This window comes from Carcharodon carcharias, chromosome 2, assembly GCF_017639515.1.
Source record: "Carcharodon carcharias isolate sCarCar2 chromosome 2, sCarCar2.pri, whole genome shotgun sequence".
Classification (NCBI taxonomy): Eukaryota; Metazoa; Chordata; class Chondrichthyes; order Lamniformes; family Lamnidae; genus Carcharodon; species Carcharodon carcharias.
In genome coordinates this window covers 229,288,482-229,315,323 of record NC_054468.1, presented here as the reverse complement: position 1 = coordinate 229,315,323, position 26,842 = coordinate 229,288,482, and the positions used below count along the sequence as shown (strand labels likewise).

At 46.3% G+C, this 26,842-nt stretch overlaps 1 protein-coding gene across 1 annotated transcript; it reads left to right on the top strand.

Moving 5' to 3' along the window:
- On the top strand, window positions 1-26,842 carry si:ch211-202p1.5 (uncharacterized protein LOC103909337 homolog). Its single transcript, XM_041182846.1, has 4 exons — window positions 1-261; window positions 8,647-8,821; window positions 23,958-24,086; window positions 26,703-26,842. The coding sequence occupies exons 1-4, from the start codon at window positions 201-203 to the stop codon at window positions 26,812-26,814; spliced, it is 477 nt and encodes a 158-aa protein (XP_041038780.1). The 5' UTR covers window positions 1-200; the 3' UTR covers window positions 26,815-26,842.

The window sequence follows — 26,842 nt, the reverse complement described above, 5'->3', positions numbered from 1 at the left end:
GAGAGAGGGAGGGAGGGAGAGACAGAGAGACAGAGTTTCCTGTTTGTGTGCATTGCCTGGATTCAAAAACCCCAGTCAAGCCTGCATTCCTTCATAAGATGCAGATGTGTTAAAGGTACCCGAAGGAATCTTCTGCAGAGACGATTTACCCTGTACCCTGGAACAATATACTGGTGCCTTTGTCCGTGCAACTCGCGGAGATGAATTTCTTCATCCACTGCGTTCTGGCGATATCACTCACCCCGTATCTGACTTCAGGAGGTGAGTGTTACAGCCTGGGCTTTCTCCAATCCCTGAAGGTGGCGGGGGAAGGGGGGGTGGGGGGGAGGTTGGGGGGGTTGGTGGGGGGGGAGGTATCGCATTCATGACTGAATCGAGATTATACTGATGAACCAGCTCCCCTTCTAAGCCACCAGATGAGAGGCATACCAATGGGGCTATACGTCAAGGGAGCACGAATCCTGCATCATTGACTGAGAGACTGCCCATAATGCTAAATACGAATCTCATGAAAAATAATCAGGTTTAAAAGAAAAAAATTGGGGTGATAGGTGCTGGGGTTCTGAGTCCAGTTTTTTGCTGCTTACCCTTGTCTGTAGAGGTCAGAATTCAGGTGTTATTTTGTTTAAATAGTGCCCTTTCAAAACAGTGTTTCTTTCCCCCAGTCCACAGTATATATTAAATATATATATATTTATAGGTGCTGGGGTTCTGGGTCCAATTTTTTGCTGCTTACCCTTGTCTGTAGAGGTCAGATTTCAGGTGTTATTTTGTTTAAACAGCACCCTTTCAAAACGTTTAAAACGTTCAAAACGTTTAAAAGAAAAACATTGGGGTGATAGGTGCTGGGGTTCTGAGTCCAGTTTTTTGCTGCTTACCCTTGTCTGTAGAGGTCAGAATTCAGGTGTTATTTTGTTTAAATAGTGCCCTTTCAAAACAGTGTTTCTTTCCCCCAATCCACTGTATATATATATATGTATTTTTTTAATGCATCTTTTGGAATCCTTGCAGGTTCTGTGTAACTTTTGGTCTATTTGCGTTTTCCTTTTGCCTTGTGGCTCCCTTGAACTCAGGAATAAAAAGAATTCTCCCCTTCCCCACGCCCCCACAGGAACAAGATATATCTCAAACAGCAGGCAGCTGGAGTTGGAGAGGGGTGGGGGGTGATGGGGGGGGGGGGGGTGTGGTAGAAGCTTTCAAAGCCGTCACACATCCAAGATGAAAAGCTGATCGTGTTTCTGCGACAGGTGAACCTCCTTCATTACCATTCCACATAACCTCAGGAATGTAGCCGGCAGAGACTGCTCCTGTCATGGAGTGGTTGCTCAGGGTCATTGCAGGCATCCTCCTCCTCCGACGACGACGACACAACTCTCTTAACTGTCCGAATGATAGAGTGACTGCCGGTCATACCAAAATAGCCTGCTATGATGGAAGGGCTGGGATGGGAGCGTGTGTTTGAGAGACCAGTGCTGAGCCACTGTCTGCAGTGTCCCATCAAGAGTGCACTTGCTGTGAGGCACGTCTCTCTGCACCCCCCCGCTCCCCCCACCACCACCACCCCCCCCCCCTCTTTTTATTCCTTCACAAGGTGTGAGTGTCACTGCTAAGACCAGAAATTAATATCCATCCCTAGTTGCCCTGGAGAAGGTGGTGGGTGAGCTGCCTTCTTGAGCCGCTGCAGTCCATGTGGTGTGGGTACACCCACAGTGCTGCTTAGGGAGGGAGTTGCAGGACTTTGACCCAGCGACAGTGAAGGAACGTTGATATAAACAGCAGTGGTGACCATGACAACCATAATCAATTGCTATAAAAACCCAGCTGCTTCACCAATGTCCTTCAAGGAAGGAAATCTGCCATCCTTACCCAGTGTGGCCTACAGGTGACTCCAGACCCACAGCAATGTGGTTGACTCTTAACTGCCCCCTGAAATGGTCTGGCAAGCCACTCAGCTCAAGGGCAATTAGGGATGGGCAACAGATTCTGGCCTGGCCAGCGATGCCTACATCCTGTGAAGGTATTAAGAAAAAAATATTTCTAAGTTAGGATGGTGAGTGGCTTGGAGGGGAACTTGCAGGTGGTAATTTTCCCACATGTCTGCTGTCCTTGTACTTTTATGAGGTAGTGGTTGTGGGTTGGGAGGTGCTGTGAAAGGAGCCTTGGTGAGTTGCTGCAGGGCATCTTGTAGAGATGATAACACTGCTATCACTGTGCAACAGTGGTGGGGGGAGTGAGTGTTTGAGGTGATGACTGGGTACCCATCAATTGGGCTGCTTTGTCCTGAAGGGTGTGAAGCTTCATGAATGTTATTAGGGCTGCACTCATCCAGACAAGTGGGGAGTATTCCATCACACTCCTGACTTGTGCCTTGTAGATGGTGGACAGGCTTTTGGGAGTCAGGAGGTGAGCTACTCATCACAGAATTCCCAGCCTCTGACCTGCTCTTGTAGCCACTGTATTTATATGGCTAGTCCAGTTCAGTTTCTGGTCAATGATAACCCCCAGGATATTGATACTGGGGGATTCAGTGATGGTAATGCCATTGAATGTCAAGGGGAGATGGTTAGATTCTCTCTTGTTGGAGATGGTCATTGCCTGGCACTTGTGTGGCAATGATTGTTACTTGCCCAAGCCTGAATATTGTCCAGGGTCTTGCTGCATTTGGACATGGACTGTTTCAGTATCTGAGGAGTCGTGAATGGTACTGAACATTGTGCAATCATCAGCGAACATCCCCACTTCTGACCTTATGATGGAGGGAAGTTCATTGATGAAACAGCTGAAGATGATTGCACCTCAGACTCTACCCTGAGGAACTCCTGAAGTGAAGTCCTGGGACTGAGATGACTGACCTCCCAACAACCACAACCATCTTCCTTTGTGTGAGAAATGCCTCCAAGCGACAGAGAGTTTTCCCCCCTGATCCCCATTGACTCCAGTTTTGCCAGGGCTCCTTGATGCCACACTCAGTCAAATGAAGCCTTGATGCCAAGGGCAGTCACTCCCACCTCACCTTGGGAGTTCAGCTCTTTTGTCCATGTTTGGACTAAGGATGTAATGAGGTCAGGAGCTGAGTGTAACTGACAGAATCCAAACTGAGCATCAGTGAGCAGGTTATTACTAAGTAAATGCCGCTTGATAGAACCTTCAATGGCACCTTCTATCACTCTGCTGATTACCGAGCGTCGACTGATGGGGTGGATTTGGATGCATTTTTGTATTGAAAACGGGAAGGCAGCCTGGCCATTTGGCCTGTCCGCCAATCGCAAACGTGGACGGGCCATGTAAAATCGCTGACAAGTGGATTAACTGACCGTTTAATTGTCGGCGGGCGTTGCTGCCGGCTCCCGCACTGGCCCGCTGACCGTTTTGTCGGGTGTGAGCGCCGTGACATCGGGACGCATGTGCCCGATGCCTTCCCGCGCAATTTCACGCAATTCCGGGTCGGGCACGCTCCCCGCACGAACGGCGTAAAATTCTGGTCTTCGCTGACCTACCGAGGGGGTCACTGCACGCCGGAGGCGCAGTCTTTTGGAGAAGACGTTAAACTCTCTCAGGCGGACTTAGAAAAACTCATGGCTCACTGCTGTGGATCAGGAGGGCGCTCCAAGGTGTCACCCCCCCCCCACACACTGTTACAGATTGTGGTTATCACATTGCTGTTTGTGGGAGCTTGCGACGCACCACTTGGCCTCCATGACATCGCAACCAGTGACTGTAGACTTCCCATGGATGCCGTTGGCTGTAAAGCACTTTGGGATGTCCTGAGGTCATGAAAGGGCCTGTGCAAATATGAATTCTTTTGTTGTCCCAGTACCTCTAGGAGAGAGCCATGAGCAACCTTCGCAACGTGGATGGTTGTGTGTTGTGGAGCTACACTGGGAAAGCTTAATGTGAGGAGTTTATCGAAGAGAGCTGCAAACAATGTATTCTGTCTCAGCTTTCACCTTGGACAGCCCGATATATTTTCTTTGTTCTATTGCTGTTGCGATGTGTCAGAGTTAATTGCTCCAGAATGATAGAAGCATAATTTTGTTCTAAACAGAGCAAAGCTCAGTGAATAGGTATGCTTCAGCATATTGTTTAACTCTCTAACTGGATCAAATAGCTGCCAAGGTTTTGATGAAATCACAGATTTACAAGAGAGAAAGGTTTGGGGGGGTGGTGTGGGTGCTGCGGTGGTGCAGTGGGTGGTGCTGTGGGGTGAGGGGAAAGTTCAAATTCAGAAGACGATAGGACAGTTTCAGCTTAATCACTTTCCGCAGATGGTGATTGTTATTTTTGTATCTTTGTACTCTTCCCTTGGAGATTCACAGACTGACAGGCTACAACACGAACATTCCTTCCATGCCCATAACCACCTAACCATAATCTCCAGTGCTTGTACATTCCAGTTCTAGGACATTCCTGTTTTGCAATGACAGTCTGTGGCCATAACCAAACAATGCAGAACTCCCCAACATAAGGAGTAATTGAGGTGAATTGTATAGATCCATTTTAAGGGAAGCTAGATAAGTACATGAGAGAGAAAGGAATAGAAAGATATGCTGATGTAGTTTAAGGCAGAAGGAGGCTGGTGTGGAGCACAAACACCAGCAGGGATTGTTTGGGCTGAGTGGTCTGTTTCTGTGCTGGAAGCCTTTTGTAACCTTTATACCCAGTCAATAGAATGTTTATTCCTAAACACTGGGAGGGTGTCTGGGTTCCCACAACACCTACACAAACTGAGCACATGTTCTGGGGTGTATCATCGTTTGTGGGACGAGGGATTGCAATTGATTTGAGCAGGCAACGAATTTTCATTAGATTCCTGAATGTCCACAATGATAGGAGGGAATGGGTGATTGTCATGTGGCTCGCACTATCAATCCATACGTTTATGTCCACCAGAATGGATTCTGCCCCTGATTACCATTCATCTTTTGGCAGCTCAATGTCCTGACTTCTGGCAGATAAAGGTGGTGTCCATATTAATGTGGTTTCTGACTCCATCGAGAAGCAGGACCAATGAAACAGAGGACTATCACAGTGAGACTCGTACAAAGGATACAAGGTGCAGAATGTGGCCTTTCGGCCTAACCAGTCCATGCTAGTCCACTCGAGCCTCCTTGAATCCTTCCTTGTTGAAATCTACCATCGTAACCCTCTATTCCTCTGTCCCTCATAAGCTCGTCTAGCTTCCCCTCAGTCCATCTTTTCTATTCATTTCAACCGCCTCCTATGCTAATGAGCTCCACATTCTTAACAATCTTAGGGAAAATAAGTTTCTCCTGAATTCCCTGTTGGATTTCTTGTGACCATCTTCTATCGCCGGCCTCTAGTTATGCTCTTCCCGACAGGAGAGAACGTTCTCTCTGTATCCACTCAATCAAAACCTTTCAGAATTTTTAATACCTCTACAAAGCCACCACTCAGCTGCCCTTTTTCAGGAGAAGAGACCCAGCCTGTCAATTATTTCCTGATCATGCATACCCACCCATTTCAGGTAGTATCCTTGTAAATCTCCTCTGCACCCTCTTCAGTGTCACTATATCCTTTTTATTAAATGGCAACCAGATGTGCACACAGTACTCAGAGCGATCCCACCAAGGTTTTATACTGGTTTAGTATAACTGTCCCACTTTCCAACTCTATCCCTGTAGAAATAAAAGCCTGGGGCTTGGTTTGCTTTCTTTTAATGATCTTGCTAACCTGCGGCCCAACTTAGAGCCATGGGTATATTTGTACTCTGAGATCCATTTGTCCATCTACCCCACCTCGACTCACACCTTCCAGGTCATAAGTGACCTCCCTACCCTTCCTCCCAAAACGTGCAACCTCACATTTATCGGAGGTGAACTTCCATTTGCCAACCATTTACCCGTTCTGCAAGTTTCCTGTGACTTGTTGCAGTCCTCCGCAGCATTGACCCACTCTGCCCCCAAACTTGGTGCCATCCGTGAGTTGAGAAATTGTGTATTTGGTTTCAAAGCCCGAATCGCCGGTGTAAATTGTGAACAGCGGTGGTCCCGCTGATCCTCGTGGAGCACCACTTCTCAACCTCTGCCACCCTGGGCAGAACTTTATGTCCCACGGGCGGCTGGGCGTGTGCCTGACCCGATCGGGAGTAAAATGGCGCGCGATATTTCGGTCGGCGGCCACATGCGAGAGTCGGCGGCGTATCCTCCGACAATTAAGAGGCCTAATAAGGTCATTAATCAACTAATTGACTGCCATTTTTCACTGACTGTCCAACGTTATGGTTGGTGGGCGGGCGAATCGGCCAGGCAGCCTTTGGATTTTTGAGGTGGGGGGGGGTGAGGCTTCCGATGATAATTTTTTTCAAAATTGTTTGAGCGGAATTTTTATCGTCGACGTGTTCAGCTGAGTGATTCTTACGTGTGGAAAATTTTTCCGGGGGTTTTAAAATCTTTATTTAAGGATTTAAAATTCTTCAGCCGCCTGACGCAGCTCTCTGCCTCCGGGGAGTTTTCAGTGCCCGGCAGTGTGAGTTCGCGTTCGGGGGGCCGACTGTGGGTGGTGGGCTGTTGCCCGGCTGTTCCTGGGCCCACCCGCTGCGCTCGCCCGACGACCTCAAAAAGCTGCCCTCTGAGTAACTACCCTTTACCCCCCACTCCCACTCCCATTCCCTGTCTTGAAAAATCGCAGTGACCATAACCGACAACAGCAGCATAAGATTTCTGGACCTTCCTAATTGTGAATCAGTTCAATTCATTGCTGAGCTGTAACCTTGGCAATTGTTTTTTTCTCTCTCTGAAAGAAAGATTTGCATTTATATATCACTTTTCATGACCACAAGACATTAAGTTGGCTTCTGGCAATGCAGTCAATGAGTTACTTCTTGAAGGCTGGAAGGACAAACGACAGCTAATTTTCATTCAGCAAACTGCTACAAGCAGCAGCGTGACATTAACCAGCTCATCGTCTTCCTTTGTGTGATGTTGCTTGAGGGATAAATATTGGCCAGGAAACTGGGGATAACTCCCCCAATTTTCTTCAAGTTAGCACCATGCCCACCCAAGCAGGCTGTCAGGGCTTCAGTTGAACACCTCGTCCTCACCAACAGTACCTCCAACAGTGCAGCATGCCCTCAGTACTGCCCTGGGAGTGTCAGCCTTGGATTTTTGTGCTCAGTCCCTGAAGTGGGATTTGAACCAGGAGTCTTGTAATCCAGAGGTGAGCGTGCTACCAAATGAGCCAAGATAGCACACTTTTCCTCAGCTCGGTTCTAATACATCGTGAACATCACACCTGAGGGTGCATGAGGACACAAGAAATAGGAGCAAGACCAGGGAGCAATTTAGTGAACCTTCGCTGTACTGCCTCCAATGCAAGTTTGTCCTTCCTTAAATAGGGAGGCCAAAACTAGAGGGTACAGGGTGGATGGCTGCCTTATACAGCTACAAATATCTTGGATGTTCTCACCTATCCTGGGCCTGTGACAGACTGCTTCTCTGGCCTCAGAATCCTTCGCCATATCTTACTTCCAGCGGAGGAGGCGTCACTAGAAAAGAGAAGGACGAGGGATGATCTGATGCAAGTCTGAGCAAAGCTTTGATAAGGTAGATGCAGAGGAGATGTTTCCACTTGTGGGAAGGCCAGATAGCTGCCATAAATATACGCTAGTCGCTATTAAACCCAATAAGAATTCAGGAGAAACTTCTTTACCCAGAGAGTGGTGAGCACCAAGAACTTGCTACCATAAGGAGTAACTGAAGCGACTCACATAGATGCATTTAGGGAGAAGCTAAATAAACATGAGCGAGAAAGGAATGGAAGGTTTTTCTTCTTAGGTAGGTAGGGGTGAGAGGAGGCTCATATGGAGCATAACTACCAACATGGACCAGTTGAGCCAACGGTCCTTTTTCTGTGAAGCTGAGGTTTGAACTCACCCACAGGTGAAAACATCCCTATCCTGTCAAACCCGTTCATAGTCTTAAACACATCAATCAGTTTGCCTGCCAACCTTCTCTTTCCTAGAGAAAAGAGCCACAGCCTGCTCAGTCCTTCATGATAGCATAATTGAGAGGTTAGAACCATCAGTCTTGCAAATCGTTTTTGCAGAATCTGTAACTTTGTAATCTTCTTCCCTCTTTGTCTCTCAGGGAGACGTTGAATCTTTGATGTGATACACAACGTTCTGTGGCCCAAATGATATTATTCATAATTAAAGCACTAAAATTGTCCTATTGGTATGGTACGGTATGGTTATCTTACTGGGCTAATAGTTCGGAAGCCTGCACTACTGATTTGGAGTCATGAGTTCAAATCTCACCATGGAACTCAAATTCATTCAGTTAATTACGTTTGAAATAAAAAGCTAATACCAATAATGGTGACCATGAAACTACTGGACTGTTTGTAAAAACCCATCTGGTCCACTAAGGCCCTTTGGGGAAGGAAATCTGTCATCCTTACCTGGTCTGGCCTACACGTGACTCCAGGCCCACAGCAATGTGGCTGGACTCTTAAGTGCCCTCTGAAATGGTCTAGCAAGCCACTCAGCTGTATCGGGATGAACAATAAATTCTGGTCTTACCATCAATACCAGTGTCCTGTGAATGAGTACCAAAGGAAATGGAGTGAAAGTGCCCAACGCCATTTTAAGTGCCTCCCCAGTACTTCATATTTTTTCTGTTGCCACAGGGAGTTCGGCGCCTCCTGCTGGAGACTTAGCCAATTCAGAGACAACCGGCGATCAGGGACTGGGGGAGGTCCATTCGATTCGACATAGGGAGAAGCGCTGCTCCTGCAGCAACATGCAAGACACAGAGTGCGTTTATTTCTGCCATGTAGGCATTGTCTGGGTCAACACACCAGGGTAAGTGGTCTCTGCAGCGGATTAATTGAGCAGGAATTATTTTCAGTCAGATCCAGCTATTCCAGAAAGCTTTGGGACCACGTAACTTGAATACTCCGATGCCTCCCCAGCTGGCCTCCCAACCATCCAGAACTCTTCTGCCCACATCTTGACTTGCACCAAAACAAAAACAGAATTACCTGGAAAAACTCAGAAGGTCTGGCAGCATCGGCGGAGAAGAAAAGAGTTGACGTTTCGAGTCCTCATGACCTTTCCACAGAACTTGAGTTCGACTCTTTCTTGGACTCGAACTCAAGTTCTGTCGAAGGGTCATGAGGACTCGAAACGTCAACTCTTTTCTTCTCCGCCGATGCTGCCAGACCTGCTGAGTTTTTCCAGGTAATTCTATTTTTGTTTTGGATTTCCAGCGTCCGCAGTTTTTTTGTTTTTGACTTGCACCAAGTTCACCTCATTCACCCCTCTATGTTTGGTGATCTACATAGGCTCCCTGTCCAAAACACCTCAATTTTCAAATTCTAAGCTCTACTTTCAAATCTCTCTATGGCCTCACTCCTCCTTATCTCTGTAAACTCCTCCAACACCCCCACCGCCCCCCCCCCCAACCCCCACCCACCCCCCCCCCCCCCCCCCACAACCCTCCAAGAGCTCTACACTCCTCCAATTCTGGTTTCCTGCGTATCTCCGATTTCCATCGCTCCACCATTGGCGGCCGTGTCTTCAGCTGCCTGAATTCCCTCCCTAAACCTCTCCACCTCTCTCAACTTGTTTAAGTTTCTCCTTAAAACCCACCTCTTTGACCAAGTTTTGGGTCAGCTGCCCTAATATTTCCTCATAATTGGCTGAGCGCACCTTGTAATGTTTTTAACACATGAAAGGTGTTATTCAGGTGAACATCCATCTGGCAAAGGAAGAAGCTGGAACCAGTGTGCCTTCAACATAGGTCCATTCACAAAACCTAGTATAAACGCAAAACAAAAACAGAATTACCTGGAAAAACTCAGCAGGTCTGGCAGCATCGGCAGACTACTTTTCCCTTTCCCACAGTCCCCCCTACACACAGGTAGGAACTGGTTCTTATATATGTGCCCTAACCTTTCCTCGATTAGTATCCGCTGCTCTTAATCACAACTAGACCATGCACTGAGTTGTCACAGCATTTGCAACATGAATAAAAGGCGCTATATAAATGTGAGTTGTAACAGTAACAGATCTAGTTCCACTTTGATTCTGTTTTGCTTCAAACGGATACATTGACACACACCTTTATGTAAACAATTCACAAAGCAGGGGCCATGAACTCTCTCCTCTGTCTTCACCTGTTTTTAAATCCCTTTTTAAAAAAATTCTTCATTTTTTTATTTACTTATTTTCATTTTTATTCAATGTTTTATCCCTTTTCATCCCCCCCTTTTTAAATCTCTTTTATAATCCTTTTCCCCAACCACTGTCCCCTCCCCCCACCCCCATAAAGGGCTATGTCACTTGCTCCATGTTGTTCTTTCATGGAGTGCTGACCCTTGTTCTGCTATTAACACATTCTGCTTTCTTACCTTTCTGCGGCTATCAGCACCTTCTTTAGTCTTCACCACTACCATTAACACTCCCTTTATTTCGTGCCCACGACATCTTTGTCAATCTCTCCTTAGCCCCCACCTATCCCTGACCTTCTATCTAGCTTTGCCTGATCCCCCCCAACTCTTAAACAGTATAAATTCCATCACATTTCTACTTCTCTTTAGCTCTGAAGAAGGATCATACAGACTCGAAACGATAACTCTGTTTCCCTCCTTTATAAAGCACTAATTAGGCTCTAGCAGAAGTAAATTGTGTTCAATTCTTGGCCCCACGTTTTAGGGAGGATGTCAAGGCTTTGGAGTGGGTGTAGGGGAGATTAACGGGAATGGGACCAGGGGTGATGGACTTCTGTTATGTGGAGAAACTGGAGAAGCTGGGATTGTTCTCCTTGGAGCAGAGAAAGTTAAGGGGAAAACTAATAGAAGTGCTGTAAATTATGAGGGGTTTAGACAGAGAAGTTGTTTCCACAGGGCTGACTGGTGGTAACCAGAGGACACAGATTTAGATAATTGGAAAAAGGACCAGAGGCAAGATGAGGAGAATTTACTTTTTTTTGTGCAGTGATTTGTGATCTGGAATGCACTGTCTGAAAGGGCGGTGGAAGCACTTTTCAAACATAATTTTCAAAGAGAATTGAAAAGAACAAATGGCTGGGCTATGAGGGAAGAGCAGAGAAGTGCATTGGAAAGGTCTCTCAAGGAGCTGACACAGAAACAGTGGGCTGAATGGCTTCTTTCTGCACGCTATGATTTGGATAAGGTTTTAATAAACCTACATGTACATAATACTCATCAAACTTCTCATACCTAACACATTGCTGACCCAGCGTCACATCTGCAAATATATTCCTCAGATTTCTACCAGTGTCTGAAACTCTAAGTAGTGAAATACCTAAAACCATTAGTTATGAAATGGCCCATTTTCAGGTCAGTTGGAGGCTAATCACAATCTTCCATCTTTTTCTTCGGTTTTAAAATATGTAATACTTGTTCATTGGTATCTTATCAGCTCAGTTATGAATTGTGCTGCTTTATGAATGGAATGTTTGAGTCTAGAAGTTTGAAGTCATAGACTTGCAGGTGTGACATTTTCAGGTGTGACAGTTCCAGGTGTGACATTTCCAGGTGTGTTAAATTCAGGTGTGACATTTCCAGGTGTTGATATTTCCAGGTGTGACACATTCAGGTGTGACATTTCCAGGTATAACATTTCCAGATGTGACATTTCTAGGTGTGACATTTCCAGATGTTGACATTTCCAGGTGTGACACATTCAGGTGTGACATTTCCAGGTGTTGATATTTCCAGGTGTAACAGTTTCAGGTGTGACACATTCAGGTGTGACATTTCTATGTGTGACACATTCAAGTGTGACATTTCCAGGTGTAACATTTCCAGATGTGACATTTCTAGGAGTGACATTTCTAGGTGTGATGTTTCCAGGTGTGATATTTCCAGGTCTGACATTTCCAGGTGTGACACATACAGGTGTGACACATTCAGGTGTGACATTTCCAGGTGTGATATTTCCAGCTGTGACATTTCTAGGTGTGACATTTCTAGGTGTGATGTTTCCAGGTGTGAAGTTTCCAGGTGTGGACACACCTTTGATCATCACACTGTCCTGGTTCATCTTAGAAAAACTGATGAAAAAATTCTATTGTAAGAAATGAAAAATTGTGGCTTAAATTTTAAAACGATCATGTAAATCTTTGGGCTTTATGTGAAAAAGTTTAATTTTGTTAAATATTGTGGTACAAAAATTATTTATTAAAGACTTTTTTGTGGTCAAACATGGAATAGGTGTGGGCTCCTAACTCAAAAGAGGGTCAAGTTGGAAAGAAAGAACTTGCATTTATGTAGCACTTTTCACAACTTCCCTAAGTGCTTCATAGCCATTGAAGGACATTGTTTTTGGTGTCGTTGATGCTGAAAAGTAGAAAACATGGCAGCCAAATTTGCACACAGTCACACTTCCTCTCCTACATCTTGACCTAGCTTCGTGGCTGCCTTGTTAGTTGATAACCCATTACACACCAACCAATGGACCCAACAGAACCTACGCCAACTGGGTTCCCAAGATAGCTTTCGGCCATGGATGAGCCTAATGAACTTATCACTCCCAACTCCTCAACCATCAAATGCTTTGCCAGATCAAAACACATGGGCAGTTCTGCCATCCACTATTGGATTGGTTTGAGTATCTCAGAGCAGTGGGTAGCCCATTTTGACTGTGTAAATCAGCTATTCCCACCAGTTTTGGGTGCCGATCTTTAGGAAAGATGTGAATGCATTGGAGAGATTGTGGAAAAGGTTCATGAAAATGGTTCCAAGGATGTGGAACTTCTGTTAAGATGATAGATTGGAGAAGTTGGGACTGTTTTCCTTGGAGAAGTGAAGGCTGAGAGGAGATCTGATAGAAGTATTCAAAATCATGAGGGGTCTGGACAGAGTAGATGGGGAGAGATTGTTCCCACTTGTGAAAGGATCAAGAGCGAAACAGCACAGGTTTAAAGCAATTGGCGAAGAAGCAAGGACAATATGAGGAAAATCTTTTTCTTGCAGTTATAGTCTGAAATGCATTGCCTGAGAGTGTGGTGGAAGCAAGGTCAATTGAAGCATTCAAAATTATCTGAAAAGGAAGAATGTGCAGGGTTACAGGGAGAAGACAGGGGAATGGCACTATTGCTCATTCAGAGAGCTGGTTCAGACACAATGGGCTGAATGGCCTCCTGTGCTGCAACAATTCTGTGATTCTGTGAAGTAGGAAGAAGCCTGTGTCCTTTCCTTAGGGGCAGCCAGAGGTTCTGTGCTTGCCCTGGAGAAGTGGCCCGTTGGCGTCTCTTCCAGTATCTATGATCTCAGTAACCTCAGCCCTAATCTCTAAATTAGGTAATTGAAAGTCAAGTGGATACAATACATGAGAAGATCGACACGTAATATTGGTAGTGTCACTACACCACCATCACAGCTGACATGCTACAGGCCGACTCTCTCTCTTGGCCTGTTCTACCTGGTTTCCCACTCTCTCTTTACCCCCCTCTTTCACCCTCCCATTTCTTCCTGTTCTCTACCTCCTCTTTACGATCCAGCATTCTCCACATCAGTTGAGCTTTTTCAGCAACAGTTCAGTAAGTAGCAATCTTGCCTCTTGAGTCAGAAGGTGACGGATTCACTCCATGCTCCAGAGATTTCAGCATTAAATGTGGACTGATGCATAGGAGAGTGCTGCATTGCCAGAGGTGCTGTCTTTTAGCTTCAACATTAAACAAAGGCGCTGTCAGCCATTCTTGTGGCTGAAAGAGATCTCGGTACTTTTGAAAGAGGGGTGGGGAGTTCTCCCTGGTGCCCTGGCCAATATTTATCCCTCAACCAACATCACTGAAACAGATTATCTCACCATTAATCTCATTGCTGTTTGTGGGAGCTTGCTGTGCACAAATTAGTTGCAGTGTTATCTACATTACCACGGTGGCTGCACTTCAAAAATACTTAATGGGTTGTGAAGTGCTTTGTGATGTTCCGAGTACATGAAAGGTGCAATAGAAATTATTATTCTTTGCTTCTTTGCAAGACAGGTCACAGATAACCTACATGGATTTATAGGTTTATAAAAACTACTGAGCTTCTGCATCTCACCTCTTTTATTTATAGGCTCATCTACACATGCATTTACAAAAATACATGCACACACAAATACACACACACGTAGACAAACTCACACACACCAACGTACTCTAGAACTGCTTGCAACAATAATTTATTGTGCAGGGTGGGACTTTTTGTCTGTATACTATATTTAACTTCATAGATCAGCTTTCATTATATTGAGGTATTTTTGTGGTGCTGTAATTATATCCCTTCAGCCGTCAGGCATCTGTGGACGAACACAGAAGTATTGCTGCAATTGCAACAAATTGTACAATGGGTCAGTATGATTAGCGGAGAGAGAGAAAGAGAGAGAGACAGCAAATGCTCTGAGTAGCAATTCATTCATTTGTTCATTCATTCATTCATTCTATCCATGAGGTTTCAGCAAATTGTCAAAGCTGGTGCTCTACATCATCACGATGGAAGTAAAATACTGCAGATGCTGGAAATGTGAAATGAAAACCAAAAATGCTGTAAAAACTCAGCAGGTCTGTTAGCACCTGTGGAGAGAGAAGCAGAGTTAACAATTCGATTCTGCCCAACTCTGCTTCAGAGCTAAAGACTAGAAATGTGATGGATTTTATTCTGTTTAAGATGGGGTGGAGCAGGTGGAGCCAGATAAAAGCTCAGGGATAGGTGGGAGCTGAGGAGAGATTGACAAAGATGTCATGGGTACAGGACAAAGGAAGTGTTAATGGTAATGGTAAAGACTAAAGAATGTGCTAATAGTGCCATAACAGTAAAATAGCAGAAGGTGTCAATAGCAGAACAAGAGTCAGCGCTCTGTGAAAGTACAACGTAGAAACAAGTGTCAGACGGCCCTGTGTGTGTGTGTGTGTGTGTGTGTGTGTGTGTGTGGGGGGGGGCAGGGACGGAGGGTGGGTGGGGGGTGGGGTGGGGGAGGGAGGGTTGAGGGGGGAGGTGGTTGGAGAAAGAGGATAAAAAAGATGAGCAAATAAATAAAAATAAGTTTTTAAAAAGTTGGATTTAAAAAGGGGTAAAGATGGAGGAGAGTGTTTGTGGCCCAACATCATTTGGGTGGAGTGAGAGTGTGAAGTCTGGAGAGAAAGACTCCCAGACCCTTTATCAATTTTCCTTCCATAGAAATGATTGAAAACAAAGAATTTATATAGAGAATTTTACAATCTTAGGAGACCCCAAAGTTGATTGAGTATGTTTTAAAGTGCAATCACTGTTGTTATGTAGATAAGTATGGGTGCTAAATTGAGTACTGCAGGCTCCCAAAAAGAGTAGAAGAGCAGTGAGTTAGGTGACCAGTGAGATAATCAGATTATTTTTAGGCATGTAGAGGGATAAGTGTTCACCAGGGCACCTGGGAGAACTCCTCTGCTCTTCTTTGAAATAGCGCCATGGGATCTTTTATATCCATCTCAGAGGGCAGATGTGGCCTTGATTTAACACCTACCTGAAAGCAACATTTGACCTAGTGGCAATAGGAGATCCCTCACCAATCTACCGGAATCATTGGAGAGTGACGGTTGATGGAAGGGACTTGGATAATCTGAACTGTGGTGTCCCAAAGGGTCAGTGTTTGTGGGGTCATCACACCTCACAATGGAATAGGGGAGAAATAGTAGCTGAAGACTGGACTTAGGCAAGCTGGTTGACTATCAGGACAGCTGTAAGCAACTTCAGGCAGATATCTGATGACATTTAATATGAAGACATGTGAGTTGATTTTGACAGGAAGAATAAGGAGAGACATTGGCCCAAAAATTGCTGGAGCCTCAGGTCGAAAATATTGATGCCTGAAAGTTGCTCACAGTGAAAGCCAATAATGGGAACAATAGGGCACTTGGACCTTGGTGAACAACTGGGTCAACAGTCTATCCCTATAACCAATGGGATTTAAAGATTGAGAAAGTAATAGAGGAATGACAGATGTATGCTGAAAGTTAAAATAATGAAAGGAGCAGAGAGATTTAGGAACACACACTTTTGAAAGTGGGAAGATAAGCTGATGAATAGAACGTTGAATATCCAGCCAAACTTTAAATCGCTGTAGGCTATCAGTTAAACCCCAATTAGAATTCGAAGCAAAGGAGTTGCAATAATTTTGACTATTGTTGCCCTGATTCTCCAGCACTAATCAAAAGACAGAATATGCTCAGCAACCCAATGTCATATGCCAAGGTGATGATTTTGGCTATGGTGATGATGGTGGCCATGGCAATGATGGTGACAATCCATGGTGCTCTAAAGTGGGGCTAGTGCCTATCGTGCGTCAGCTGTACACCCAACCCAGGTCCACCTTGAGAGCAAGAGCTGCACCGCGCAGTAGGGTCTCTAATGCTGCTTACATAAGATCAGCAAATCCACATGCAACTCACGGGCCTTCCTGCGCATTCCTGTAAAGTTCAGTTGCAATTGTCTCCGGGCTGTTGTTGAGAAATCCCAAATCCTCAACAACTGTGGCCAAATCGCAGACGTAATTGAAATTCATCCCTCCCTTTGCTTCAACAGTTTCTGATGTGAAATCCGAGGTTAATTCCACACTTTGAGCAGGGGGTCACTCTGCAAAGCTTCAATGACCCGGCTGACTGCTGCCTGACTAAAGTAATTACCACCTTAAGAAAAGCAGCCCACCAGGACTGTATAATTTCTGCATTTTACATTATTACACTATTTCGTCACCAAGGAATCCCAACTGTGCGGCTATGATTTCATTTGCCGCACTGCGTGTTGACATTTCACCCATTGCTTATTTCTAAAAGCACTAAATTATGAGGATAGATTGCATAGATTAACCTTGTATTTCTTTGTCGATGGAAGATTAAGGGGTAACTGATTGAAGTTTGAGTAGGAGTAAACAGGTCGTTCTCAGGTTGGCAGGCTGTGATGAGTGGGGTACCACAAGGATCAGTGCTTGGGCCCCAGCTATTCACAATCTATACCAATGATTTGGATGTGGGGACCAAATGTGATATTTCCAAGTTTGCTGGCAGCACAAAAACCAGGTGGGAAAGTGAGGAGGATGCAAGGAGGCTTCAAGGGGATTTAAACAGGCTGAGTGAGTGGGCAAGAGCGTGGCAGGTGGAATATAACCTGAAAGACTATGAAGTTATCCATTTTGGTAGGAAAAACAAAATTGCAGAATATTTCTTAAATGGTGAGGGATTGGGAAGTGCTGATGTACAAAGGGACCTGGGTGTCCTTGTCCAAGAGTCACTGAAAGCTAACATGCAGGTGCAGCAGGAAATTAGGAAGGCAAATGGTATACAAAAACAAAAATACCTGGAAAAACTCAGCAGGTCTGACAGCATCTGCGGAGAGGAATACAGTTAACGTTTCGGGTCCGCATGACTCTTCAACAGAACTAATGAAAAATAGAAAAGGGGTGAAATATAAGCTGGTTTAAGGAGGCGGGGGGGGGGGGACAAGTAGAGCTGGTTAGAGGGCCAGTGATAGGTGGAAATAACCAAAAGATGTCCCAGACAAAAGGACAAAGAGGTGTTGCAGGTGGTGATATTATCTAAAGGAATGTGCTAATTAAGGGTAGAAAGCAGGACAAGCGAGGTACAGATAGCCCTAGTGGGGGTGGGGTGGGGGGAAGGGATTGAAATAGGCTAAAAGGAAGAGATAAAACAATGGATGGAAATACATTTAAAAGTAATGGAAATAGGTGGGAAAAGAAAAATCTATATAAATTATTGGAAAAAACAAAAAGGAGGGGGAAAAATCAGAAAGGGGGTGGGGATGGAGGAGAGAGTTCATGATCTAAAATTGTTGAAATCAATATTCAGTCCAGAAGGCTGTAAAGTGCCTGGTCGGAAGATGAGGTGCTGTTCCTCCAGTTTGCGTTGGGCTTCACTGGAACAATGCAGCAGGCCAAGGATGGACATGTGGGCATGAGAGCAGGGTGGAGTGTTAAAATGGCAAGCGACAGGGAGGTTTGGGTCATTCTTGCGGACAGACCGAAGGTGTTCTGCAAAGCGGTCACCCAGTTTACGTTTGGTCTCTCCAACGTAGGGGAAACCGCATTGGGAGCAACAAATGCAGTAGACTAAGCTGAGGGAAGTGCAAGTGAAATGCCGCTTCACTTGAAAGGAGTGTTTGGGCCCTTGGATGGTAAGGAGGGGGGAAGTAAAGGTGCAGGTGTTGCATCTTCTGCGGTTGCATAGGAAGGTGCCGTGGGAGGGGTTGAGGTGTAGGTGGTGATGGAGGAGTAGACCAGGGTGTTACAGAGGGAACAATCCCTGCGGAATGCCGCCGGGAGGGTGAAGGGAAGATGTGTTTGGTGGTGGCATCATGCTGGAGTTGGCAGAAATGGCAGAGGATGATCCTTTGAATGTGGAGGCTGGTGGGGCGATAAGTGAGGACAAGGGGGACCCTATCATGTTTCTGGGAGGGAGGAGAAGGCGTGAGGGCGGATGCGCGGGAGTTGGGCCGGACACGGCTGAGGGCCCTGTCAACCACCGTGGGTGGAAAACCTCGGTTAAAGAAGAAGGAGAACATGTCAGAAGAACTGTTTTTGAAAGTGGCATCATCAGAACAGATGCGACGGAGGCAAAGGAACTGAGAGAATGGGATGGAGTCCTTACAGGAAGCGGGGTATGAGGAGCTGTAGTCGAGGTAGCTGTGGGAGTCGGTAGGCTTGTAATGAATATTGGTGGACAGTCTATCACCAGAAATTGAGACAAAGAGGTCAAGGAAAGGAAGGGAAGTGTCAGAGATGGACCATGTGAAAATGATGGAGGGGTGGAAATTGGAAGCAAAATTAATAAATTTTTCCAGGTCCAGACGAGAGCATGAAGCAGCACCGAAGTAATCATCGATGTACCGGAGAAAGAGTTGTGGGAGGGGCCTGGAGTAGGACTGGAACAAGGAATGTTCCACATACCCCATAAACAGACAGGCATAGCTGGGGCCCATGTGGGTACCCATAGCCACACCTTTTATCTGGAGGAAGTGAGAGGAGTTTAAGGAGAAATTGTTCAGTGTGAGAACAAGTTCAGCCAGACGGAGGAGGGTAGTGGTGGATGGGGATTGTTCGGGCCTCTGTTCGAGGAAGAAGCTAAGGGCCATCAGACCATTCTGGTGGGGGATGGAGGTGTAGAGGGATTGGACGTCCATGGTGAAGAGGAGGCAGTTGGGGCCAGGGAACTGGAAATTGTTGATATGATGTAGGGTGTCAGAGGAATCACGGATGTAGGTGGGAAGGGACTGGACAAGGGGAGAGAGAAGGGAGTCAAGATAGCGAGAAATGAGTTCCGTGGGGCAGGATCAGGTTGACATGATCGGTCTACCAGGCCGGTCCTGTTTGTGGATTTTGGGTAGGAGGTAGAAGCGGGCCGTCTGAGGTTGGGAGACTATCAGGTTGGAAGCTGTGGGAAGAAGATCCCCAGAGGAGATGAGGTCAGTAGCAGTCCTGGAAACAATGGCTTGATGTTCAGTGGTGGGGTCATGGTCCAGGGAAAGGTAGGAGGAAGTGTCTGCGAGTTGACGCTCAGCCTCCATGAGGTAGAGGTCAGTGCGCCAGACAACAACAACACCACCCTTGTCAGTGGGTATGTTGGCCTTAATTGCAAGAGGATTTGAGTACAGGAGTAAAGATGTCTTGCTGCAATTATTTTGAGCCTTGGTGAGACCGCACCTGGAATATTGCGTACAGCTTTAGTCTCCTTACCTAAGGGAGGATATACTTGCCATGGAGGTAGCAAAACAAAGGTCGACCAGACTGATTCCTGGGATGGTGGAATTGTCCTATGAGGAGAGATTAAAGAGTCTGGGCCTGTAATCTCTGGAGTTTAGAAGAATGAGAGGTGATCTCATTGAAACATACAAAATTCTTACAGGGTTCGCCAGGGTAAATGCAGGAAGGATGTTTCCTCTCCTGGGAGGGGGAAGGCGGTCTAGAACCAAGGCAGACGGTCTCAGAATAAAGGGTAGGCTATTCAGGACTGAGTTGAGGAGGAATTTCTTCACTCAGAAGGTGGTTAATCTTTGGAATTTTCCACCCTCGAGGTCTGTGGAGGCTCAGTCATTGAGTATTTTCAAGACAGAGATTGACAGGTTTCTAGTTAGTAAAGACATCAAGAGATATGGGGGATATTGTGGGAAAATGGTTCTCAGTTAGAAGGTCAGCCATGATCATATTGAATGGCAGAGCAGGCTCGAGGGGCTGAATGACCTACCCCTGCTCCTATTTCCTATGTTTCTATGTTCCAATGTTTAAAATAAGGAAAATGTGCGATAGGAACAAAATCAGCTTAAAGATGTCAATTATCAATTGTCAAGGGACTACAAGCCTAGTACATGAAGCCTAGCCCTAACTTAACCTGCTAAACCCCTGTAACAGTTTAGATAATTAAAACCAGTGGTTTTGCTATTACTGGAATAGAAAGGCTAATAGGATAACTGATAAATGTCTTCAGAATGATGAGGGGTTTAACAAAGTAAATGAGGAAATATATTTTCTGTCAGTTGGTAACTAGCCATGGTGTGTTACAGTTCACTTAGTGAGTCTGAGTTACCATAGCAACACACATTTCCACATGCACGTTGTAGTCTGGAGTTGTGGATAGTGATGGTAGAGGCTCCAACATCCTGTCCATCGCATGGCTGACCAGGAATCCTTCCCATTCTTACCACTGGGGTGTGGATTTGTAGGTTGATACTCAACCTGTTTCACCACAACACTTGCTCAGGAATCGGAACCTGGAGTGGGACTCAAACCTGGACCTTTTGTCTCAGAGGTAGGGACGCTGCCCATTATGCCACAGGACCTCCTATGAAGCAGTAACTAGAGGACATCAGTTTAAACTCATCATCCAAAGAAGGCTGGGAATGGGGAGGAGGAGAAACATTGCTTGTAGGGCTGTTAGAACCTGGAGTTTCTCATTAGAAACAGCAGCGGATTCATAATCCCTAATAGCCTTTTCAAATGAAGTGAATAAATACTTGGAAGGGGGAAACATTGTTAAAAAGAAAATGTAATTATACAGTGCTTTTCAAGGCTTCAGGATGTTCCAAAGCATGTTACAGCCAACAAAGTACTTTTGAAGTGTAGTCACTATTGCAATGTAGGAATTTTAGAGAAGGGGGGGACATCGTTCCACTTAAAAAGCAGGTGGGGTAAATTAAAGCAACATCGTGTCTGAGTTTTCCCCTTCTAATTACAAGCAAGTGCCAGGTCTACTCTTAGCATCTCAGTGTATGCATCCCAGAAAATGCTCCTTTAAGAACGTTGATCAGCACTGCGTGCAGTGGTCACACATGGCTTTCATTTCCTAGGGTTAACGTAGCGCGTTTGAAAATGGAATTGCACTCTGGGCACAGAGTCAGAGAGTAAATTCAGGCCAATCTGCCAAAATAACACCACATGTATATAAAAAAAAAATATACCTTCCATCTTGCTTGATAGGGGCTCATAAGAATGTTTGAATCCAGCTAGTTGAAGGCGCAGTACATTGTAGAACCTTAATCACAGCGGAGGGACTGAAACAAGGATGTACTTCTCTGGAGGAAACATAATGTAAACCACGAGTGTTAGGCTGTTAACAGTGTCCCCTTTCTGCAGTCACGGTCTAGGTGAAATAATCTGTTGGCGTATGCATTGTCCACACCTTTCCCCGTGCCCTCAGCTCCACCTTCTTTATCCTGAAACACTGGCCAGGATTTTACGGCCTCTCCCACCTGGCAGGATATTGTGGTCCCGCCGAAATGAGTGGAGATTTAAGTGGTTCAGCGTATCCGCCGGGGTGGGGAGAGACTCGCTGTGGCGGGGCCGCAAAAACCCTGGCCATTATTTCAGCGAGGGAGTAATCGGTGTCACTGAGTGAGCGTCACTGGACTGGTCATCCAGAGGCCCAGGCCAATGGCTCTGGGGGCGCAGGTCCAAATCCCACCACAGGCAGCCGCTGGAATTTAAATTCAATGAATAAATCCACAACGTGAAACTCGTCTCAGTGACGGTGACCATGAAACTATTGGCGATTGTCGTAAAAACCCATCCGGTTCACTAATGTCCAGTAGTGAAGGAATTCTGCCATCCTCACCTGCTCTGGCCTACGTGTGACTTCAGAGTCACAGCGATGTGGTTGACTCTTAACTGCCCTCTAAAGTGGCCTAGCAAGCCGCTCAGTTCAAGGGCAATTAGGGATGGGCAACAAATGCTGGCCTTGCCCAGCGATGCTCCCATCCCATGGAACAGGCTTGTTAGGGAAACAGTGAAACAGGAACAAAAGCGAAACACTGGGGATGCTGGAAATCACAAATAAGAACAGAAAATGCTGGAAGGACTCAGCAGGTCTGGCAGCCTCTGTGGAGAGGGAAACGGAGTTAAACGGCTGGTGTTTTCCGGCCCTGTCGTGGGGTGGGACCCGCCGGGGGGGGTGGGGGAGGCGGCGCTCCAGCCCGAGGTCTATTGACTTGCGGCGGGACCGGAAGATCCTGGTGGTGGGTGGGTGCGAGAAACCCCGCCCCACGTTTCGAGTCCGTATGACTCTTCCTCAGAGTTCTTCTTCTGTCCTGAAGAAGAGTCAAACAGACTCGAAACGTTAACTCCGTTCCTCGCTCCAGGGACACTGCCAGACCTGCCGAGCTTTTCCAGCATTTTCTGTCTTTATCCTAATGAAACAGGGACCCCCGTTGATTTATTCCAAAGTAAATTAGGCTGATTTCTTTCAGAAAGGACCGTTTTGGGATATGGTATTTGAGTGATAGTGAGAAGTAATGTGCAGTGAGTGTACCCTTGGGACGAACAAGTGACTCTGGGTTTATGGTTCCCAAAGCTCTCCATCACTGGCCATTTCCTCACCTCATACCAGAGTTTGTTGTAGAGTCATTGATAGGGATTGATCAATGTGATTGGTCAACAACTCCATTATTGTTGGATTGTGTGACTATCCAGAACGGTAAAAGGTGAATTAGATGGCCTGTGGTCTATGTAGCAACTAGAAATCCCATGTTCCTTTGCTTCGTCCAATTGACGATGGGTTTCAGCTCTGTCAGCTTCTATCTTCACAACCCTGAAGCATTAGCCCATGGATTATCCAAACAGCAATGATCCCAACTCAGTCCAAGGTGGCAGTGCCCCTTTAAAGGCCCAGCATTGCCAACTGAGGAGGAGGTGAGAGAATTCAAGATGCCTGAAGATATCAGCCCAGTTCTGCTTCCATCTCTGGTATTGGCATGGGGGGAGGGGCATGCAGGCAGACAGATAAAGCTCCACCCCACCCCATCAGACATTTCTCACCGTGCAGAAAACTGGTGAAGGTCCAAATTCTTTCCTTTACCCAACTTTCAGGTTTTGCAAGCTCAGGAATCTTAAGACCACAATGTATTGTGTACATACTTTCATGTTCCAACACGCACTACCTTCTACAAAGATCCTTGTGAAAAGAATAAGAAAGTCTTGCATTTATGGAGAGTCTTTCATGACCTTTTGATGTTTCAAAATGCTCCGTCAATAAAGCCAACACGGGGTAGTCGTGAAGCATATTCACAGTTGTGATGTAGAAAATTTGGCAGCCAGTTAATGCACAGCAAGCTCCCACAAACAGCAATGTGACCAAAGAGCAGATGAGTTATTCCAGTGATGCGGGTTGATGGAGAAGTATTGGCCCGGACACTGGGCTGAACCCATCTGTTCTTCAGAATAATGTCATGGGATCTCTTATATGCACCTGGGAAGGCAGACTTGGTCCCATCTGAAAGGCAGCACCTCCGACTGCGCAGCAGTCCCTCAGGACTGCGCTCGGAGTGTCAGCGTGGATTGTGCACTCAAGTCTCTACAGAGGGACTCAAACCCACTAAACCTTCTAACTCAGGTGAGAGGCAGCTGCCCACTGAACCATAGTTACACTCCATAGACGATATTCTCAATCTAGGAATGCCCCGTTGTTCACTGGTGCCGCTTGGATATCTAACTGTTATTTTTGTCCTCACAGGCAAGTTGTTCCATATGGACTGGGGAACCCTCTGAAGCGTCGGAAACGAGAACCGAGTCGATGTTCATGCGTCAAGGGCAGCGACGCGAAGTGCCGGACATTCTGCCAGTCCCCAATCAGAGTGCTTCGGTATGTTTTGAAAGCCAGACCGGTCAAACTGGTTCGGCCGTAATGGGCTCTGCACTGAATGAGCTGCCTGAAATGGTGCAGCCTTAATGCTCTCACATCACCACCGCCACACTTGTTGGGAACTTGCTGGGGGAGCATGGAGTCATTTCAAACAGAATGCATACACGCACAAATGTGCACCCATCCAAGCCAACACAGGGGGCTTGGGAACAGGAATAGGCCATTCAGCCCCCCGAACCTCTTGCACCATTCAGTTGATCCTCGGCATCCACAGCTCTTGGGGAAAGCGAGTTCCGCATTCCCACGACCCTTTACAGGAAAGAGTGCTTCCTAATTGCATTCCTGAAAGGCTTAGCTCAAATTGTAAATTTGTGTCCCCCCTGTCCTGGATTCTTCCAACCAAGGAAATAGTTTCCCTCATTCTCATCACTCTCTGGCTAAAGGATTTTCTCCTGAATTTCCAACTGGATTTGTTAGCGACTTATCTTATACTACACCCAGCTCAACAAAACCTGCTCATGATCTTAAGGGGGTCTCTATGAGGCCCTCCTTCTCCTTCCTGGGTTATTTTCAGTAGGTGGAGAGTTCCTATGCAATACTTTGTTGTGTGCTCCCGATGACAAGGCTCCATGCTGGAAGGAGCAGTGGGAAAATTTACCTAAATGAATACAAATTATTCAAATAAATATGTTCCCTGGTACTGGGGCATAGATGGGAGTTACCCTGTAAATTCTAAGTTAGTCACATTCCACCACAAAAATCTAGAGATAATATGACCATATGGCCCTGTCTCCCAGCCACAAGGGGTTTGGCTGCGCTTTGTCATGTCCTTAACTCCAGACTTGATTATCCCAATCCATTCTTGGCACACCTTCCACCTTCCAAGCCTCATAAACTTCACAGAGTAGTCACATAACTGTAGCAGCACAGAAGGAGGCCATTCAGCCCATTGTGCCTCCCCCTGCCTTTTCTCCGTCATCCTGCACATGCCTTTTTTTTTAAAGATAATAACCCAATTCCCTCTTAAATGCCTCAGTTGAACCTACCTCCGCAACACTGTCAGGCGGTGCATTCCAGATCTTAACCACTTGCTGGTGAAAATGTTTTCCCTCATGTCTCCATTGTTTCTTTTGCCAATCACCTTAAGCCTGTGCCCTCTGGTTCTCCATCCTTCCACCAATGGGAACAGTTTCTCCCTATCTACTCTGTCCAGGTCCCTCATTACTTTAAATATCTCTATCAAATCATCCTATCAACCCTGTCCTCCAAGAAAAGAGTCCCAACTTCTCCAACCTGTCTACATGACTTAAGTTCCTCACTCCTAGGGCTGAAATCCCCCCCCCACCACCCCCTTCGGGGGGTTAGTTGATGGGTGGGCGTGTACGAGTGCGCTTCCGATCGGTGCCCCCGATCGGAGGCGTGCCGCCATTTTATGTGGGCGGGCTAATTAAGGTCCGCCCAGCGTGACGTCTGCATGGAAGCGCTATACGCTCCCTGTGCAGGCAGGGGGGGGTGGTGGGGGGAGGGGAAATCCCAAAATTGAGAGTGTGTACTTTTGCGCACGCGCACGACAGAACGCATTCATCTCCCTGAGGCTAAGTGCAGCCTCAGGGAGATCAGCTGGAAATGTAAAAAAGACAAAAATAGAAAAATAAAATTTCCCTTACATGTCCCCTCAGGTGACAATGTCACATGAGTTGGGACATGCCCATAATTTTTACGAAATCTTCATTAAAATTTTTTTAAACCCTACATGAAACCTCATCTCGCTGGTGGATGAGGTTTCACGTTTTTTCTAGTTCACTCCCAGGCTCCTGGCCTGTCCGACGACCTTAAGGTTGGACGGGCAGGTCCTTCAATTACTTAATTGACCCCGTCAATGGCCTCAATTGGCCATTGACAGTTTGGCAGGCCCGCAGTTGATTTTGCTGCCCCCCCTGCCTTTCTGAAAGTTTAAATTGGGTGCGGTGACATTGGGAGATCCCTCCGACATCACCGCTTACGCGTCGGTGAGTGGTCCCAGCCCCCCACTCGCCGACTTGCAAAATTATGCCCCTGGAGCCATTCTCTTGAATCTTTTCTGCGCTCTCTCTAACACCAGTCTAACATGGGTCATCTAAAACCCTTCTGCCCCCTACCCTAATTTGCACCAAGTCCTGTTCTGCCAACATCCTTCAGTTTGCTGGCCTACACTGGCTACTGGTCTGGCAAAGCCTCAATTTTAAAATTTACATGTATTCTAATGCCTGTATGATTTAATCACTCCCTATCGTTGTAACCACCTCCAGCCATACAACTCACCAAGAACTCTGCACTCCTCCAATTCTGGCCTTTCTGCTCATCCCCAATTTTAATTGCTCCACAATTGGTGGCCGTGCCTTCCAATTGCCAAGGCTTCTGGAATTCCTTCCCCAAACCTCCCCTCTCCTCTACCACTCTCTCCCTTTCAAAATTCCTTACGCACCTTCATATTTGATACACTCCTGTGTTGCGCCTTGGAATATTTTTCGAGGTTAACGGCACTATAAAGAGAAAAAGATAAAGGCTTGCATTTATGTATCCTGCTTCAGCAACCAAAGGCAATGCAAGTTATTGTTGCTGTTGTTGTTGTTGCAGACGTACCGGGAACGCGAGCGTCGGAATGTCCCGGAAAGCGGCAGGGAAGCGGACGCGGAGAGTGCCAAATGAGGATGGCCTGAAAGGTGCCTTGCGAGAGTTGGAAAGCTAAAGGAGAAGCAACGTGGCAAGTGGAAAGA